The 20091-nt window shown below is 38.4% G+C and overlaps 2 protein-coding genes across 2 annotated transcripts; both read right to left on the bottom strand.

Annotated features, from left to right (window-relative positions):
• Positions 1-171: 171 nt before the first annotated feature.
• Positions 172-11104, bottom strand: LOC114251457 (dynein regulatory complex protein 1). Its single transcript, XM_028185736.2, has 15 exons — positions 10820-11104; positions 10357-10544; positions 8932-9167; positions 8630-8836; positions 8177-8344; positions 6224-6602; positions 6041-6141; positions 5092-5217; positions 4819-4999; positions 4646-4730; positions 4481-4560; positions 3285-3419; positions 1359-1461; positions 1099-1262; positions 172-459 (listed from the first exon to the last, which is right to left on the bottom strand). Exons 1-15 carry the CDS (start codon positions 10960-10962, stop codon positions 269-271), a joined length of 2487 nt encoding a protein of 828 aa, XP_028041537.2. The 5' UTR covers positions 10963-11104; the 3' UTR covers positions 172-268.
• Positions 11105-13881: 2777 nt separating this feature from the next.
• RpL11 (ribosomal protein L11) lies at positions 13882-17610 on the bottom strand. The gene is made up of 5 exons (XM_028185707.2): positions 17480-17610; positions 17088-17240; positions 16131-16280; positions 15433-15580; positions 13882-14041 (listed from the first exon to the last, which is right to left on the bottom strand). The coding sequence occupies exons 1-5, from the start codon at positions 17483-17485 to the stop codon at positions 13911-13913; spliced, it is 588 nt and encodes a 195-aa protein (XP_028041508.1). The 5' UTR covers positions 17486-17610; the 3' UTR covers positions 13882-13910.
• Between the last annotated feature and the right edge of the window lie 2481 nt (positions 17611-20091).

The raw sequence follows: 20091 nt of genomic DNA, 5'->3' as shown, positions 1-20091 counted from the left end.
AACATAATACATTCAAACAATCTAGTTAAAAAAAGGTCAGGTATTCATATTATGAATGAATACCATATGGTATTGGCTGTTTTTTTATTCGTAACAAATTATTGGGCATAGGTAGGCTCCGATAGCTCTTGATAAATTGGCCTGAATATTTCTAAAGTAAAACAACAATAATTCACGTTTTACAATAAATTTAATTTGTGAAACACTGATTTTATTATTAAATTACAATAAGTTAAAAAAATAGTTAAATAAATTTATTGAGACGTTGCTAAATAGGGGGTAATTTTTCAAAAGCCTGTGGCGCGTTATCCGTGAAAGTAGCGGTAAAGACAGACGGACCTTGACGCGCATACTGCGGCGTTGCAGCGGGAAGTTCTGGAAGAGCACCTCGGACCAAGCGACGTAATGCCGCATTGCGACGACGTAGTACTACTACTTCTGCATTGACGCACTCACGTTCTAAACATGACAATTACATATATTATACGAAATATTACATCTCATTTACAGCATCTACGAGTTACATTGGAAGGGTACTACGTTGTAGCAGTAGCATCGAAATTTCTTTAACAAGTCTCTAATAACGGAATTTTTTATTTGTTTCAGGCATCAGTTATCAGTGCCTTTTTTTTCGGTCTGGGACCGAAACTCCTACGATATCCCCGCGCCTAGGGAACACACGTGGTATGTAAGGGATAGTATTTAGGGCCGGGGTAAAGAGGTTACCGCGGTCAACACTGCAACCCGACGCACGGCTCACCCAAGGATACACGGCCGACGGAACCTTCGAGACAATTCGAGACTCTGGACCTCGGGGGCGCGTTAAAGTGCTGTTAGGAAACCCCGCGGCCTCGACCCCCTCAGGTCACCCAGTGATCTTCACCGCGCTGAGGCCGCAGCCTCCGCAGGGTCCAGGACGAACATTTGTACTGTCTAATCGCAGAAGTCATGCATCACCTTCGAGGACGCGTCGCTGCCGAGAATCGTAGTCACGACGGTCAGCAGCGACAGGTTCTCTCCCACAATCGCAACAACTTTAGACTCAAGTAAACGTGACAAAAGGCAATTTGTCGCCAAGCTTGCGAGGTTCTAACTTACCCTGTAGTATAGCTAAATAATCATTTAAAGCACTGATTAAACCATCCCAAAATCTATCTTTTTCTGCTGGAAATATGTTTTTCCAGTGTGCCCAATACTGTTCGATTTCCTCCGTAGTTAGCTGACGGGATGGTGTTGAAAAATCCGGCGGCTTAACGGACTCTCTAAATTATCAAAACAAATATTATCAAAAACTTCAAAAAAATATTTAATGTTAACATTTAAAATTGACATAAAACCTTTAAAATATTAAAACTTACAGAATATTGAATAGTTTTTTCTTCTCCGGCGGTTCAAAAATTTTAATAAATTCGCCCAACGCTGTTAAAACTTGCATAGGTTCAATTTCCAATGGATGTCCAACTGAAATATATAAATAAAGCGGTGTTATTAATGTATAACTACCACGACTATTGTAGAATGTATCATCCGTACTTAATAAAAAATATATGCAAAATAAATAGACACATAGGTTTTTTTTTTTTTATGATTGAAGGATTACTGGTGGCCCGGAGGCCTTTCCAGTTTCACCAGGACAGGTGGGCGAGCAAAGGCTCAGCCAAGAGGGGTGGGATTTGCTAACAACTGCCCGAGCGCCTCCGAAGGATACCTAACAACTCAAGAGCAATTGTTTCGCGAATGAATCTACTACCGGATCGGAATCGCGACCCGCTGAGAAGATCCGGCGAGAAACTCAGCGGGCTGATGCATGGGTTAGGTTGCACGTCGACCTCTTTGTCGAGTTCGACGAGTACGGTTACCGAGGTCCCTAAGCCTGCTCCTAGAGCTGAAGGCGTCCAGTGCAAAGGTTATTGGATCTGATGGATCCGTAAGGACGTATCTAGGGCGTCGACGGTGACTGGCTCCTGCATGATCAGGATTCGGGGAGTAGTCAGCGGCGGCTACGATAAGGCGATTATCATGACGCATAGCCTTATCGAAGTACCGTTCCGACGCTGACTTCATGTATTTCTGTATAGATTCGAGGCCCAGGTCGTCGTGTAGGTCAACGTTCCTCACGAACCACGGAGCTCCGACGGCTAACCTGCAAAAGCGGGATTGTAGAGATTGAAGGGTGTCTATGTGTGTGCGGGTCGCGTGAGCGAACACCACACTCGCGTAAGTCATGACGGGCCTTATGCAAGTTTTGTAAAGTGTCACCTTGTTCCGAAGGGACATTTTACTCCGCTTACAGATCATGGGGTAGAGTCTACCGAGAATAAACGCGGCACGGTCACGGACTGATTTTATATGCGGGCGGAATGTCATCGATGCATCCAGGGTAACGCCCAGGTACTTGACCTTCCTGGCCCAGGGTATGGATTGACTAAAGAGAGTAATCGGGGGTGTGAGATTCCTCCTCCTAATACGGGAGGAAACCCGTGTGGAGCTTCCCCTCTGAAATAGCATCGCAGTACTTTTCGCTGGGTTGATGTCTATGCGCCATTTTCGGAACCACTGTCCTAGGGCTAGGGCTGCGCTCTGAAGCTTCTTCGCGATTAGGGACTTGTTTCTACTGGAATAGTAAACAGTCGTGTCGTCGGCGAATAAAGCTAAATGGGTCGGTGGCGACCGGGGAATATCGTTAACGAATAAGCTAAATAGGAGGGGTGAAAGGACAGAGCCTTGCGGGACTCCAGCTGTGAGAGGTCGTGGGGAGGAGCGGGTTCCCTCGACTCGATATCGAAAAGAGCGGTTCGACAAGAAGTCCCGTATGATGAGCACGAGACTATCCGGCACACCCATGTTGAATAGTTTGAAAATCAAACCGTTGAAGACACATAGGTATGAAGGCTTTACAGACTCAAATACTTTTATGTGCCGAATAACAGCAGTCTGAAATATAAACTCTATCGAACGTCTAATGACAATAACCGATGATCATTTGCCTTAGGCCCCTATTATGGATCTCCCGGTTACTTATATTGTGACCAGGGCAATAATAGGATATAAAACTCATAGGTAATCAATAAAATACACTATTGCTCACATAGCAGTTCTGTATTTTATTTAGTTTTCGACAATCGTAAACACGTATTTAAAATTGCGTCGATGGAAACTTTGAAAACGTACGACAATACTAACTGAAATCATGGGAATTGAATTAATCATAAATTTTAAAGGAAAAAAAAAGAAAAAAAAAAAATTTACCAGGTGTACAGACTCCTTCAATTTAGATTACTTACACGGACACAAAAATGGATTTACTAATTTTTGCGCTGTATTGGCCTGTGAGGATACGGTAACGCCTCTTGCTCCAGGTCTTTTCCCAGAACCAGACCCACCATCAGAAATTGTACCAGGTACTGACGACATGCTAACTAAAAAAGTTGTAATAAAAAATAGGTTATATATAGATCGGATCATAGGTAGATCAGACATCACAAAACAAGATCGAACATATGATTTTTTAAATACTATTTCAAATCAATGGCTGCCTGCTTTTGAGCCGATTTTAGATCACATGTCATATTTACATAAATAATAGATAAACGGCATTCAAAAGTCACAATTCTGAATAATCTTCATTCCATTTAATTAATAAATTTCTATAATATCTTTTGTGACTTATAAGCATTAAGTACCGGTAGGTTTAAGTAATGATGGTTCAATGGATTTTTTTTATTTTTATTTTTTTTATTGCTTAGATGGGTGGACGAGCTCATAGCCCACTTGGTGTTAAGTGGTTACTGGAGCTCGTAGACATCTACAACGTAAATGCGCCACCCACCTTGAGATATAAGTACTAAGGTCTCAGTATAGTTACAACGGTTGCCCCACCCTTCGAACCGAAACGCATTACTGCTTCACGGCAGAAATAGGCAGGGTGGTGGTGGGTGGTACCCACCCGCGCGGACTCACAAGAGGTCCTACCACCAGTAATTATGCAAATTATAATTTTGCGGGTTTGATTTTTATTACACGATGTTATTCCTTCACCGTGGAAGTCAATCGTGAACATTTATTTTGTTGAGTACAAAAATTGTTACCTGCCTGCGGGATTCGAACACCGGTGCATCGCTTCAATACGAATGCACCGGACGTCTTATCCTTTAGGCCACGACGACTTCATACATATGCTTTGAAAAAACATACGACTCCTTATTATTTTGAAAACTGCGGTAACAAAAAACCATAGATATATCTATGATCTTCGTTTACCGCCTAACACCAGTTGAAACCCGGTTTAAAACAGCTTACATCATTGATGGGTCATTTTAGGGATTTGAATTGTCAAAACAATATTATAATTCATATACAAATTCGTAGCCACTTCAAAGATTTCGGAGACAATTGCATCGTTTGATAACGCGCGTATTATCAGTCTTAACGCAATAGACCAAACCCTCCAAAATTTAAATTAAATAGAGACATTTAGAACCTTGAAGATCTCCACATTTTTGAATAATTTCATCAGCTTCAGCCATCAGAATTTGATCCGTAGGTGATAAATCGTTGCTCCTGTGTTCAATAGAAAAAAAAATTGTACAAAGAAGTTTGTTCATAATTCGACGTTCGAAATACCGCTACATACCAAGGTACCTACTTAAATCCGATGTGTCCAGATTTAGTGGTGCTAACAGACATACTTCTCACAACGCTTTGCCTGCCTCGAACTGAAATTCGATCCCCTGGAATACGTTGTTTAAAAAAGCAAATACTTTAATTTAAATCAATCATCAAACAAAGTTGAATTCAAGACGCCCGGTATTTATTTACCTCGGGTTGACTTCGCACTAACGCTAGCATGATGGGATTCATCGCGTGATGTCATCGATGCACGCGATGGTTCTAATAAATCAGATTCCACATCCAGCCCAACACAAATAGGACAGAATGCATAGTTTAAAAATGTTTTACATAAGATTTCAATGTCTTCCTCCGCTTGTATATCCAGTGCCTAAAATTGAAATATTAAATACTTTGCTCATTTACAACACTAAAAATATACATTACGAGTTAATGTGACAATATAAAACCAAATGCACGTACCATAAATATAGCATCTAAAGTGCACAAATTTCTGGAGACTGGCTGATATTTCTCGATCAATTTAAGTAAGCGATTCTCTATTAAAAATCCCGTGTTATCTGTTACTAGTTGAAGAATGTGACGAACCTGTGTAATTTGTTTTGTTTATTATTTCAAGAGATTTTCATTTTCCAAGGACTATCCCTTCAACCTTCCGCGAGTATCGGGATACTTGGGGTCGACATTTCAAGTGATGTCCAATTTCGGAGTCATTTGGAAGGCAAAGCCAAGTTGGCGTCCAAAATGCTGGGAGTCCTCAGAAGAGCGAAGCGGTATTTCACGCCTGGACAAAGACTTTATATATACTTTGCTTTATAAAGCACAAGTCCAGCCTCGCGTGGAGTACTGCTCCCATCTCTGGGCCGGGGCTCCCAAATACCAGCTTCTTCCATTTGACTCCATACAGAGAAGGGCCGTTCGAATCGTCGATAATCCCATTCTCACGGATCGTTTGGAACCTCTGGGTCTGCGGAGGGACTTCGGTTCCCTCTGTATTTTGTACCGTATGTTCCATGGAGAGTGCTCTGAGAAATTGTTTGAGATGATCCCCTCATCTCCTTTTTATCATCGCACCTCCCGCCATCGGAGCAGAGGTCATCCATATCACCTGGAACCGCTGCGTTCATCGACAGTGCGTTTCCAGAGGCCTTTTTTGCCACGTACCATCCGGCTATGGAATGAGCTCCCCCGTCCACGGTGTTTCCTGAGCGCTATGACATGTCCTTCTTTAAAAGAGGCTTGTGGAGAGTATTAAGCGGTAGGCAGCGGCTTGGCTCTGCCCCTGGCATTGCTGAAGTCCATGGGTGACGGTAACCACTCACCATCAGGTGGGCCGTATGCTCGTCTGCCTACAAGGGCAATAAAAAAAAAGAAACTAATAGTAAGTTACTGTCCATCAATTATGACATACCAATCGTTCTTTAGCCGCTTGTAGTCTGCCATCCTTCGTCTCGTCTAATTTTGATTCACTTAATTCATTCGATTTATCTTTATTAGCTAATTCTCGTTGCTCTACAAACAAAACCACGATCAATGCCCATAAGAATTATGAAATATATATTTTTAAGGAAGATATTTCCAGTCTCCAGTTTACCGTATTTGCTTAATGGACTTTTGGGTAATGGCGGTGGAGGAGGCGGAGGTGGTCCGGCCAGAACCTGAGCATGTAAGGCTACTTCACCTTGCCTTAGCTCTTTACTTAATTCTGAGCAACGATGCGTTGCCATACGCCATATTTGGCAAAACTTATAATCGTTAACGTGCTTGAATTGATCAGACTTTTTCTCCAAATCGTCCATTGTCTGCATCAACTTTACAATTTCAGCGTCTGCTTTAATTTCTTCTATGGCGCCTTCTTCAGCAGCCTTGCGAATTTTCGCACGTAGTGCATTAGCAACGTCAGACATTTTGTTAAGTTTTCGTTTTTGTTGTGACCGGACAAAAACATTTTCTTCTTCGCGTTTCTTTAGGATCTACAACATACCACTAATTGTGAAAGTACATCATTTTCATCGTTAGTGATTTATTTACCCAGCCTGATAGATATAACTGGAATACATTTTTTATACTAAACGTACGAATTTTAAAATCGAACGTGCTCCCCTATGGAATTTTTTTGAGATCTCTCCAAAATATCCAATTTAAAAATTACATACGAAAAGACAAGAAAACATAAAAACATAATATTCATTGTTGTGTAGGCAAGGTAGGCCGCGGCTTGGCTCTGCCCCTGGCATTGCTGAAGTCCATGGGCGACGGTAACCACTCACCATCAGGTGGGCCGTATGCTCGTCTGCCTACAAAAAGGAAAAAAAAGAAATATGAACCGCTGAATCCGAGAAACACTTGAAAGACAAACAGTTCTCAGATATTTCGTAATACATATTTATAAAATTTCTCTACAGCAACATTGTGTCGTCGTGTGTTTTGAAGTCGTGGCCTAAAGGATAAGACGTCCGGTGCAATCGTATCTAGTGATGCAACGGTGTTCGAATCCCGCAGGCGAATACCAATTTTTCTAATGAAATACAGTCAAACCTGGATAAGCGAGAGTTCAAGGGAGCACAATCTCATTCTCGTTTATAGAGGTTTCTCACTAACCCAAGTTTCTCGCTAATGCACCCTCTGAATTTCATTTCGCGATTTTCCGGATTCAAACGCATTCACTATTTTAAGTTTATCACTAAATGACAGTACTTTAATTTTCCGTTTTGACATGATGCAGAACAGAACTTTCCTTCGCAATTGATTAACGATAAAGTGAGTAAGTCCGACAAGGACGGTACATAGGGACACGTGTCCATTCGAAAAGAATGCGATAAAATAACTACGCTATGTAGTTCCACAATATAGAATAGGTTCAATATTGACGAGAAAACAATACAAAAATAATTTGGTAAGCAGCGGCTTGGCTCTGCCCCTGGCATTGCTGAAGTCCACGAGCCACGGTAACCACTCACCATCAGGTGGGCCGTATGCTCGTCTGCCTACAAGGGCAATAAAAAAAAAAAAAAAAAACAATGTTAAGAAGTTCCACGAAAATTAAGAATGGTTCATAAAATATCAGATGTTAAATTTGTAATCTGTTTTGTCATTTGTTCCTCCTAAATAATATAAATAAATAAAGCTCTACTGTCGCTTATAGAGGTATAGATAAGTAGCAGCCTCACTTACGGAGGTCCATGAGGGAAAAATGACTCTCTCTTACAGAGGTTTCTGTTTCTCGCTAATAGAGGTTTTAGGAGCTAAAAATGACGGGTTCTGGCTATTACTCTCACTTATCTAGTTCTCACTTACCCAGGTTTGACTGTATGTACTTGCCTAACAAATGTTCACGATTGACTTCCACAGTGAAGGAATAACATCGTGTAATAAAAATCAAATTACGTATTTACGTTGTAGATGTCTATGGCAGTATGTCAGTAACCATTTTACACCAGGTGGGCTGTGAGCTCGTCCACACATCTAAGCAATAAATAAAAAGAAAATTTTTGAGAAGAGAATTGTGTGATGTCAGAAGAATGTAAAATGGAATATTGATTTTAACCTGATAGTTGTAACCAATCTTTTCCGTATTTATAATGCAAGTGGCTTTCAATTTTTCTAATTCCCTTTGCAGTTCTTGAATTAGAGATTCGAGTTCAATTTTAGCTTCACGAAACTTTTCATGATGATCCCACATAATTACTTCTATTTCTTGCTTGTGTTCTTCTAACTGTGAAATAGTTGCAACTTTATAGCAATATAAGTGCAACGAAGCTATGTATTACATAATAGTTTCAACCGTATAGAAATTAAATCAAATTACAGCAATACTTCATTGTAAGAGGTAGAAAGGCCTTGATGACAATGAATAGCGTTGACTTGGGCTCAAATTTCCTCAAGTAAAATTGCAAATAATTATATTATAGGCAAATAAATAATCATCACAATCATCATAGGTAAATAATCATCACTCGAGGCTCAAATCGAGACTTTATTCATTAAAGTAGGGTACTACCTGCTTTGATCTATATTCCATATGAGCTAATTCTTCTTTGTCACGTTGCTTGTAGAGAGCTTCCCAACGCTTATTGTTGTGATCAACCATAACTTCCCGCTCGATTTTTATCGCTTGTTCTATCAAGGATAGTTGTTTTTCATAAGCTCTTTGCATTATAGTTACTTGTTTTTCGATTCTATCAGACAATTCTTTGATATCTTTATCCTAAAATGATATGGCTATTAAAATTATGTTTAACTTTGATTGTCTAACTTAATATTGTTATGTGGTTTAGTCAATCGCCAGTTATTATTACACACTTGTTTATCTAAGTCCTCATAATAAGCATCATCCATTTGTTGTAGGTTATTCTTTAATTCAGTTATCACTTCATTTTTTTGTTCCATTAAGAAATCGCATTTTTGTCTCTGCTTTTTCATTTCTGCGTCTATATCTAATGGATCTTTGATATTGAGCATGGTATTCCAATTTGACGTAATAGCTTCATACTGGATCTGCGCTTCTGTTGCTTCGTCTTCTATCTTCTTCATCAAATCTTATTTAAAAAAAAACTTTTATGTAAGTTGCACAAACAATATAATAGTTCTGTAATTCTGTTAACAGTAGAACTAACGAAAGAAGTGTTAAAACAGCCATAGCCTGGACAAAAACCTTTAGGTATTTACAGACGATCAGGAAACGCAAGAAATCAAGAAGAAAACGGCAAGTATGCCAAAAAAGGAACGCAAATAAAAAGACTGAAATGTAATAAGAAAACACCTTCAAACAAGGAGTTTGAAAGATTATTATAGAATTTGAACAATATAAAAGACTAGTGACTCTAGTCAAAATACGAAAAAAAAAAGGCGAAAAAGAGAATAAATACTACTTTTGTATTTTTTGTAGAGATAAATATATTGATCCTCCCGTTGAAGACTGGATTGTGTGCTATATGTGCAAAAAATGGGCTCACGAGAGTTGTACTGACGGACAGTCAACATCGTTGGGTTTTAAATGTGATCTATGTCGTTAATAATGTTGGTTCGTAATCACCCCACTTGGTGTTCGTATTTACCCGACCGATGTGTGTTAGTGTTCACACTAAGCGTTTTGTTTTTCTTTCATATTGTTGCAATTTATTAAAAAAATAAAAATGTTGATTAGTGAATAAGTTAGCTACGTAAACTTTATAATAAAAAAATTTAAAAAATCTGTGATCAAATTCCATTGTTTTATTTAAGTTTTCCCTTAGGTGTTCGTATATCCCCCACTTTCCCCTAGGTACTACCATCCTGCCTAATTCTGCTGCTAAGCAATCTTGAGTTCTGTTTTGAAATGTGGGACATCTTTTTCCTTATCGTCAGTAGCCTATGGGGCTAGTCCAAGTATACGCGAACCGGTAGGTGTGCTCACGGGCTCAACTTGAAAGAGTTTGCTAACTCTGGCCTTAACAAGAGAAGTACTTTGCAGAATCTAACACCGGATCGGAATCGTGACCCACTAAGATCCGGCGAGAAAAGTGGATTGTTTCTATGGGCTATGAGCTAATGTGGGATAACCGTAATAATATACAATTGAAAATTCAACTTCTTGTCTCAAGGGGATTAGGGGCATTCATCTTACATTGTGATATCTGTGGTTTCCGGTAATCACGTAGCACCAGATGGGCTATGATCTCGTTTGATGTACCTACTTGAACTAGAGGAAATTCTACTCCTTAAAAATGAACACATTCCACAAAATACCTCGCATATTATCTGCGAATAATCCTCTTCTTAAGACCTCTCGTTCGTCGGTGGTGACTTTGACATTGGTAACTTTAGCAGCTCCATCAAGATTCAACCTCTGCAGCTCCTCTGCAGCGGTAGCTGTAGCTTGTTCTATTGGACCAGCATCTTCATCTGCTACGATTTCTTCAGTTTGTTGTTCTGATCTATTTAATGATAGTCAAAAGGAAAAGCAATAAGTGTGGAACAAAGACATTTAAAAGTTAATATTTATGTATTACAATTTCAAATTCTGCCATTTGAAATAATTTTCAATGTATCAAACCGCTGAAGTCAATAATTGAAATACCTAATACTAATTTCGTGTTCTTATATTTTTGTGAATAATAAATTTAATTCTAATATTTTGGTGATCTAAATCAGTATTTGATCTCAGAAGTATAGCAATATTTTATTGAGATAGGAATTGATATTAGAAAACCTTTTTAACGCTTCTTGTCTCCTTTTGATACGAAGAGACCTAGCTGCTTTTCTCTCGACTGGGTCATGTGACGTAATTTGAGGTTCTGTAGGAGCGAGGACATCGTCTTCTTCGTCATTATATCTTTCGAAAGTTCCAGCCATAGTTATTATTTTAATAATCTGCCTGACATTTCCTAAATTATTTCTGTAAAAGATGGTTATTTACAGTTGTCATGGTAACCAATGAGAACGTCATAGATAAAGAAAGTGGCAGAAAATTGATATCAAATACTATAAAGACTGATGTGATCAAATCAATGAGTCACTTGTCTCGTTGTAATTTCAAAAGTAGAACTGTACAATCTATCATCCGTTACGTCTAGCCGATAGAAGCTAGGTTATAAACTAAAGTATATTACAGCTTTACTTCCTAAAGCGTGGTCCGTCGTCCACTAACCCCACAAACTATAGTCACTAATTGCGTGAGATTTCAAAATGTGTGAGAGATAGCTAGTTACTTAATAAATTCCGTGACATCGCTTGCCAAGGTACCTACTTATAGTCGAGAAAGATGCGGTAAGGTTTGTTTAAAAAGTCTAATTTTGAATATTTAAGGTGTGTAAGAAACTATCTAGGTAATTAGATTTTTAAAGCCATTTTAGGCAATTGAACATTTGGCTCATCATAAAGATATAGTGTGATATAGATATAGCATAGTGTGTGATCACCGTCGATAATGGAACATAACAATGCATGCTCAAGCCTTTACCTGCGGCCGTTACACCGCGTTTTATTTGTATTTCCTAACGTCGTCTTTTTGTTTTGATTTAGGCCAATTATCACTTAATTATACTGGATAAGATTTGCTTTAGAGTCTGTTGTTAATGACCGCCTATATTTAAAGGAATGTCTATGGCAAAATTTAACTTTATTCTATCGGACGGCCATTTATTTATCTCGTATGTTGTATTTGGCTATCTACCTAAATATGGATCATTAGTAGGTACCTACTTTAAATGTCACTTATTTAAACTACACGAAGTTGTGAGCTGATTTTTTATTATTAGATGAGGCAGACAAAAATAAGGTACAGCTCACACACCTTATGCATTTGCGGCGGTGTCCGGATACTCTCTGCGGACCATGAAATTTTAGGTGAGGGATGTACGTAGAGATATCGCGCCGGTTCGTACCCATATTCGCAGCAGGTCTCTAAGGTGAAGAACCTCTAGTCGATAGAATAATGTAGGTAAGGGAAGTCGACAAATTGTTTTTTTTTTACGAATCACCTGGCGCAGTGCTGATTCTCAACAAATCGCAGCACGACGCTGCTCTACGTACCGGACCATATTTTATTAAGTGTATTATCTATGCCGGATCGCACAAAAAATATAACGTGAATACATTTGCTCTTCTAGACACGATTGAGGTTTGAAATTCATTTCCACAAAGACTATCCTCTTTTTCCCGTACGACCGGGTTGCTCTTCTACAGTACATGCGTCGACGACAGGGACGCCGGCAACGAGGACCGCACCTGTCGCTGCCGACCGTCGTAACTACGATGCTCGACAGCGACAGGTGCCTAAAGGATAAGACGATTGAGTCTTAAGAATTGAAAGAAGAAGCAAGATTGAGTCGTCGTGGCCTAAAGGATAAGACGTCCGGTGTATTCGTATCTAGCGATGCACCGGTGTTCGAATCCCTCAGGCGGGTACCAATTTTTCTAATGAAATACGTACAACATGAAATACGTCAACAAATGTTCACAATTGACTTCCACGGTGAAGGAATAACATCGTGTAATAAAAATCAAACCTGCAAAATTATAATTTGCGTAATTACTGGTGGTAGGACCTCTTGTGAATCCGTACGGGTAGGTACCACCGCCGCGTCTATTTGTGCCGTGAAGCAGTAATGCGTTTCGGTTTGAAGGGTGGGGCAGCCGTTGTAACTATACTGAGACCTTAGAACTTATATCTCAAGGTGTGTGGCGCATTTACGTTGTAGATGTCTATGGGCTCCAGTAACCACTTAACACCAGGTGGGCTGTGAGCTAGTACAAAGATCTAAGCAATAAAATAAAAAAAGTGCGGTCCTATTTTCGCAACGAATACGCGACACTGTTCTGCGAAAGCAGGGCACTACGCGAGCGTATCCTTCGCTGGCTACTCATCTAATAGCCGAAGGAGGCGTGTCCCTTTAGTACCTGCGTCGTCTGGAAGATGAGACGTCAAGCGGCAAGACTACGCCTCGATTACGGCCCGCCGAGATTGAAGCGTCCCCGCTCTAATTTCCGTCTTGCCGGGACGGTTCCCCATGGAGCGGAGGTCACCTCATTACATACAATCCGCACGCCGCCTTTAACGAGACGGTGTGGTACCCGTGAACCACCCCGGACATGATCTGAGGCTGCGGCCGTTGCAACGCCGTTATCGCGGATCAGGACGTAATGCCACATGGACCTCCAAGCGCAGCCTTCGTATACTACCGGCAACGAAGGAACCTATGTAACCTAACCTAACCAATGCAATATTTTAAAATTTTGAACACCCGTTCTCCTTTCCATCATTGATTCAAAAGTTCTAGTAACCTATATAATCCAGCTTGGATAAGTTTAATAAAGTTTTGTTTTACCAAACATGTATATTCTTCTCTTAGTACAATTGTCAATGGGAAGTAGGACTTCGACGTTTTGTCAAATTGATATATTTCATTTTAGTTTCATCTACCAACAGGTAAACAACAAACAGAAAAACTGATCATTCAGCCATTTAGATCAAATCATCTTACATCTCATTACTAGTTATACACATCTTAAATCGAAGTCATTTTGAGTTCTCGTTTTTTTATAAGATTGTTCTTGAACATGTGATATTTAGGGATGTCCATGCATTTATTATACGAGGGTATAGCCATATTTGGGACATTTTCGAATACATGATCAATATAAATATCAATTTAAATTTAGGGCTTAGTTGAGCCTCTAATGTCGTATGGCTGTCGACAAAAAAAAAGCTATTGTTATCAAATCATTAATTACCTCCATATTATTGAATGTTTGGGAAATAAAAAGGCAAAGGAGTTTTATTACTTTTATTTACTTATATTTTACTTTGCTTTGCTATTAAGTATGATACCATCATATTTCTGTTGGAACCACTTCATAGCATCTTCCTTTGTGAGGCGGTGGGGAAATCCCACTTTTCCTGTCTTACGCCTTCTGTGTGCTACGTTGAAACCTGTAACCAAAATCACGCATATTGTAATGAATAGGTGCAAAATAATAGTGAAATTTATCATGTAATTTATCATATTACCAAAGTATGTATATCATCATTTTAGATTTAGAGGAAATAAACTTTTCTCTCATAATTTTTTGTCAATGATAATTTAATTTTGCACACTTTTTACAGAATGAAGGTACATTTAAAGATGACAACATTCCTGAACAAGTATGCTGCACTTTTTAACAACGCGAACATGACAACAATGGTCACAAAAAATTTAATATTATAACTTTAATCTTCACTGAACTTAAATTCAGTCAAACAAAATTAATCTTAATCAATAAAAGTCAATGAGACTCCTGAATAACATTTTGAAAAATTTAAGTTATTTCCATATATTTCTTATCTCTAAAACACTTAAATTTAATTAAAAAATTTCTGATTCTTTTACTATTTTATATTACATATTTAAATATATATATAAAAGGTGGGTTGACGATGCTGACGTCTATGGGTTCCAGTAACACAAGTATATACATTTATAATGATATGGAATATTTCAGAATTAAAACACAATAAAAGACTTGCGTTTTCTGTGACATAATAAGAAAGCAACATTTAAACTTGATAAAAAAAATTAAACATTATTATTATACTATACAAGACGAACTCTTTTTCCATTGTATGACAGACAGATGAGTGATTCCATCTATGAAAAGTCTTCTTTAAAACTAGAGTTTTAAAGGTTTTAAATGATAATGGTTTTTCTTTACATATACACTTTTTTTCTTACTTGGGTGGATGAGCTCACGGTTTACCTAGTGTTAAGTGGTGACCCGAGTTCATAGGCATCAAGAATGTAAATGCTCTCACCCACCTTGAGACTTGAGAGTTCCATGGTCTCAGTTTTTACATTGTATTATGATTGCCACACCCTTCAAATCGGAACGCATTACTAGTTCACGACGGAAATAGGTAGGGTGGTGGTACCTACCCCTGCCGATTTACAAGACATCCTTCCAGTAATTACATAAATTATGATTTTTGCAAATTTCATTTTTATTACACAATATTATTCGTTCACTTTAGAAGTCAATCGTGAACATTTGTTAAGTAAATTTCATTAGAAATATTGCTCCCTGCCTGCAAGATTTCAACACCAACACTCAAATGCATTTGTCATCTAATTCTTTGGGCAATGAAGACGAAAAAATTATCGCTGTTATTTAAGGGAATATTTAATATATTTCTTAGGGATCATAAATAAATCTTTTTTTTTAATAGGAGCACACCAGATAACTAGATTGTTGTAGGCTCAAGGCCACTCTGAATTAAATGTTTATTGCCTCGGTTGATCTGAAAATTTAATAATGAACTACTGATAATAATATAGTGTAACTAACCTGGCCGGCCAAGTACGACGTAAAAGTCCAGTCCATAAATTCCAATTGAGGGATCGTACTTGATACCCAAGTCAATGTGTTCTTGAATACCGAAGCCAAAATTACCCGTGGCGGAGAAGTTGTCACGCCGCAATTCATATTCTCTGACCTAAGTAAATAAAAAATTGTTTTCTTTTTATACAATTGCTAACAGATACATTCAATCATATTAATAATATAAATGGTTAGATGATGTATGTATAGGGTATTAATAAAGTATTATTTACAGAAGCCAGGCTCCTCTCATTTAATGTCGGGCCCAAGATTTATGAGCATACTATGAGACAAGATTTATGATTTTTTTTATTTATAAATTTCGGCCAGGACTCCAGCCAATAACAAATTATAAAATAAGATTATGCAGGTAAAGAATCAAATTTAGGCATGGTTACTTCTCTTCCAAGTTATTAATAAAAAAGGCAATTTTAAATAAATTTAAGCTTTGAAACAAATACATCGGTAATATCTGCTATTGTGCTTTTTACAACAATAACAAAAATGTCATTTCTTTAAGTAATCTAAGCAGTAAATATTTAGTGCTTAGAAGTTGCAATTGGAAATATTTAATTTGGCATGAATTTACAAAGAAATACATATAAAATGTAGATCTTGAACAATTCATGCAATTTCTAAATTTCGATTTCTTTGAAAATACTTACTTTCAAACCCCTCTCAAGGATTTCTTCTGCTTTAGCTCCTCGGACTGTACAATGGACAGCAATCTTTTCATTACGACGGATACCAAAAGACCGCACTGTATACCTAGCCTTGGAAAATACAGGCTGTTGTCCTGTGAGTTGCTCCAACACCTGAAAATTTAAATTAAGCACTAGTAAACTTCATTCTCGTGTTTTATGGATTGTGTTAGATTTTAGAAATCATTAAATTATAAGCCAGTCTGTTTTCAGTTATTACTTATTTAACTTTATCCACAAGGGTACAGTAGTGGCCTACATGCCAAAGGCATTCTGTACCCACCAACCAAAGAGTAGGGTACAAAGGTACAAAGGTACATAGCTTTAGTAGAAAAAAAGGTATGTTAAGTTTTATCTTTAGTAAAATTTATGTAGTAACTAAGAACAGCTGGCCAGTGTGTTGGTAGCTCTTTCTTACACCATAAAGTTGACTCTAGACAATTGCCAATTAAGTGGTTAATAGAGCCTGTAGACATAACATGGTAAAGAATCTTAGTTTCAAGATATACTGTAAACAAGCAAGGATAGTCTTGTGCTTAAATGCTTGTGTAAACATTGGGAATAATTGTTACTATGTAGTAGTTGGTACTATGGCCACAAGCCATACAATAAGATTCCATTTAAGATTCTTCGTGTAGGTCCTGAATAAGTCATGCAGGGTCTTAACATAAGATACATATAATGTTAAATCATTCAAATTCACTTCTAGTTATAAAAAAGTTAATTTTCTTGATGTTTTCCTTATGATAAGTGTCATCGTCATCAGAAACAAACAGAAACCCAAATTTTTTCCATGTCATAGTTAAGACTTGGATTTAGGTGATCAAAAGATGACTCCGGGTCTGGACTGTTTACGAACGTAATTTTTTTTTTAATTAATCATGCTCTACAATTTCATTGTTTATAATAATTTTTACTAACCTTGGCGGCACGAGTCAGCCTGTCACCGGATTCACCAACACAGATGTTCAAGCAAAGCTTTCTGATATGAAGATTCCGCATTACATTTTTAGAATTATCCTTCGGAACCTTCTTCTCCTTTTTATCTTTCTTCAACGCAGGCGGTGGTACACGCTGCAAATTAACATTATGCTCAGCTTTTAACTTACACTTTTACAAACACAATATTACCTAGGTTATGCCGAAACTAAAAGCCAGGAGGTAAATCTAGAATACGATTATCCACAAAAATAGAATATATGGGATATAAATTTTACTTCAACCCATTGTTTTAAAGATCTAGTCTCGTTCAGTTATTAATTTATAGAATGATTTTCTCGGATTATATTTATACTGAAGAGATGAACACCCACCGCCATGATTACAACTTTTCAAAAAGACAGAGTAGTACCAAGACAATACAGAACAGACAAATGACTGATGACAGGTGAACACATGGAAGTTGACAAAGTTAATGTCAACGTCAAAAATAGAAAACTTGAAGCTTAAACAACTTGATTCAATTGGCGATCAACGATTACCTTGATCCGGCCTGAAACTGAACTTTTTAATTCATATTTTAAAGCAGTTAAAAACATAATTTTGTCCACGGTTTTTAGTTTTTGAAAAAAAAAAAAACGAAGTTAAATTCTAGATTTAAAGCTCAAGCTGTAGAGCGTGGATGACAGCACGGAGGATGCGCGATATATCGGCCATCAGAGTCTCTCTCGGAGCGTGGTGCAAGAGAGACGATCAAAACTTGTGTCTGAAGTGGAGAACTCTCTGGGTGAGTCTCCAAATGGGGTGAATTGAACTTGGTTCAATTCAACCCGTTAAAGACACAAGTTTGCGCGTTCACTGCGAAGAAGGACCCCTTTGTCATGGCGCCGCAATTCCAAGGAGTATCCCTGCAACCTTCCGCGAGTATCGGGATACTTGGGGTCGACATTTCGAGCGACGTCCAGTTTCAGAGTCATTTGGAAGGCAAAGCCAAGTTGGCGTCCAAAATGCTGGGAGTCCTCAACAGAGCGAAGCGATACTTCACGCCTGGACAAAGGCTTTTGCTTTATAAAGCACAAGTCCGGCCTCGCGTGGAGTACTGCTCCCATCTCTGGGCCGGGGCTCCCAAATACCAGCTTCTTCCATTTGACTCCCTACAGAAGAGGGCCGTTTGGATTGTCGATAATCCCATTCTCACGGATCGTTTGGAACCTCTGGGTCTGCGGAGGGACTTCGGTTCCCTCTGTATTTTGTACCGTATGTTCCATGGGGAGTGCTCTGATGAATTATTCGAGATGATACCGGCATCTCGTTTTTACCACCGCACCGCCCGCCACCGGAGTAGAGTTCATCCATACTATCTGGAGCCACTGCGGTCATCCACAGTGCGCTTCCAGAGATCTTTTTTGCCATGCACCATCCGACTATGGAATGAGCTCCCCTCCACGGTGTTTCCTGAGCGCTATGACATGTCCTTCTTCAAACGAGGCTTATGGAGAGTACTAAGCGGTAGGCAGCGGCTTGGCTCTGCCCCTGGCATTGCTGAAGTCCATGGGCGACGGTAACCACTCACCATCAGGTGGGCCGTATGCTCGTCTGCCTACAAGGGCCATAAAAAAAAGTGTACAAAGAATTAGATATGTATATCGAAATCCACTTGAAAACAAAACCCTCAAACTCTAACAAACAGTTTAAAGGGACAAAATATGCGGTAACGAGATGTGTACTGTGTAGTATTGTGCTTTTCTTCATTTTTCGTCCTTAAATCAAATTTCTCTTAAAATAGGGAATGCTGTGTATAAGAGAAACGACCTCTTCACCAATTATAATATTTTAAATAATATATTTAATAGAAAAATCAATATACAGTCGAACCTGGATAAGCGAAAGTTCAAGGGAGCACAATCTCATTCTCACTTAAAGAGGTTTCTCACTCACCCGAGTTTCGCGCTAATGCACCCTCTGAATTTCATTTCGCGATTTTCCGGATTCTAACGCATTCACTATTTTAAGTTTATCGCTTAATGACAGTACTTTAATTTTCATGATGCAGAACAGAACTTTCCTTCGCAATTGATTAATGATAAACTGAGTAAGTCCGACAAACAGGACGGTACACAGGGACACGTGTCCATTCGAAAAGAATGCGATAAAATAACAACGTTATTTAGTTCCACGAAAGTTAAGAATGGGTCATAAAATAGCAGATGTTAAATTTGTAATTTGTTTTGTCATTTGTTCCTCCTAAATAATATAAATAAATAAATCTCGACTGTCGCTTATAGAGGTATAGATAAGTAGCAGTCTCACTTACGGAGTTCCATAAGAGAAAAACGACTCTCTCTTACAGAGGTTTTTGTTTCTCGCTAATAGGGGTTTTAGGAGCTTAAAATGACGGGTCCTGGCTATTGCTCTCACTTATAGAGTTTTCTCACTTATCCAGTTCTCACTTACCCAGGTTTGACTGTATATATTATTTTTATGATCTTCATTAAAAATAAAATTTAACACAGTTAATATGTTACTGCCATCTACAGGACAAAGGAGAAACCAATAACAAGCCATCTAGTGGCCGACGCCCATAAACAGAATGCGTTTATGAGGAACGATCTAGCTCGCTTTCTCCCACTCTCTCAAGATAGAGTGGTTTGCGAGACGCTCTCTATTTCGCTGTCTATTTTCTCACTCTCGCTCGTCCTAAATTGTATCTTTTCTCTCTAGATGTAACGAATCTGTCGCGAATTAAATTTTACTTTCAACGCGCCTAAAGAAGTTTCACTTCAAAAATCATCGAATTTTGTTATGAGAATATCTACTTAATGAGTAAGGTGACACCCTGAAGAAAATATTCTAAAAGCAGATGTTGTCCACAAAAATTTGAATGTAAAATAATAATCTCTAAATAGTCAAATAATAAAATCGCACTGAGAAAAAAGTTTTAGAACGAATTACACTTATTTATTCAATTAATCCCATCATCTTAAGG

Source organism: Bombyx mandarina, chromosome 03 (genome assembly GCF_030267445.1).
Source record: "Bombyx mandarina strain Sakado chromosome 03, ASM3026744v2".
Taxonomy (NCBI): domain Eukaryota; kingdom Metazoa; phylum Arthropoda; class Insecta; order Lepidoptera; family Bombycidae; genus Bombyx; species Bombyx mandarina.
This window is presented reverse-complemented; position numbering and strand designations above follow the sequence as displayed.

Coding starts and splice junctions, on each gene's coding strand:
- LOC114251457 (XM_028185736.2), bottom strand. CDS start 10,962: ATGGCTGGAACTTTCGAAAGATATAATGACGAAGAAGACGATGTCCTC. Junction 6,142..6,223: donor AAGTCCATTAAGCAAATACG/GTAAACTGGAGA, acceptor TTTTGTTTGTAG/AGCAACGAGAATTAGCTAAT. Junction 5,000..5,091: donor CTTTAGATGCTATATTTATG/GTACGTGCATTT, acceptor TTTCAATTTTAG/GCACTGGATATACAAGCGGA.
- RpL11 (XM_028185707.2), bottom strand. Junction 15,581..16,130: donor TCCTTGAGAGGGGTTTGAAA/GTAAGTATTTTC, acceptor TTATTTACTTAG/GTCAGAGAATATGAATTGCG. Junction 14,042..15,432: donor CGTCGTACTTGGCCGGCCAG/GTTAGTTACACT, acceptor TTTTGGTTACAG/GTTTCAACGTAGCACACAGA.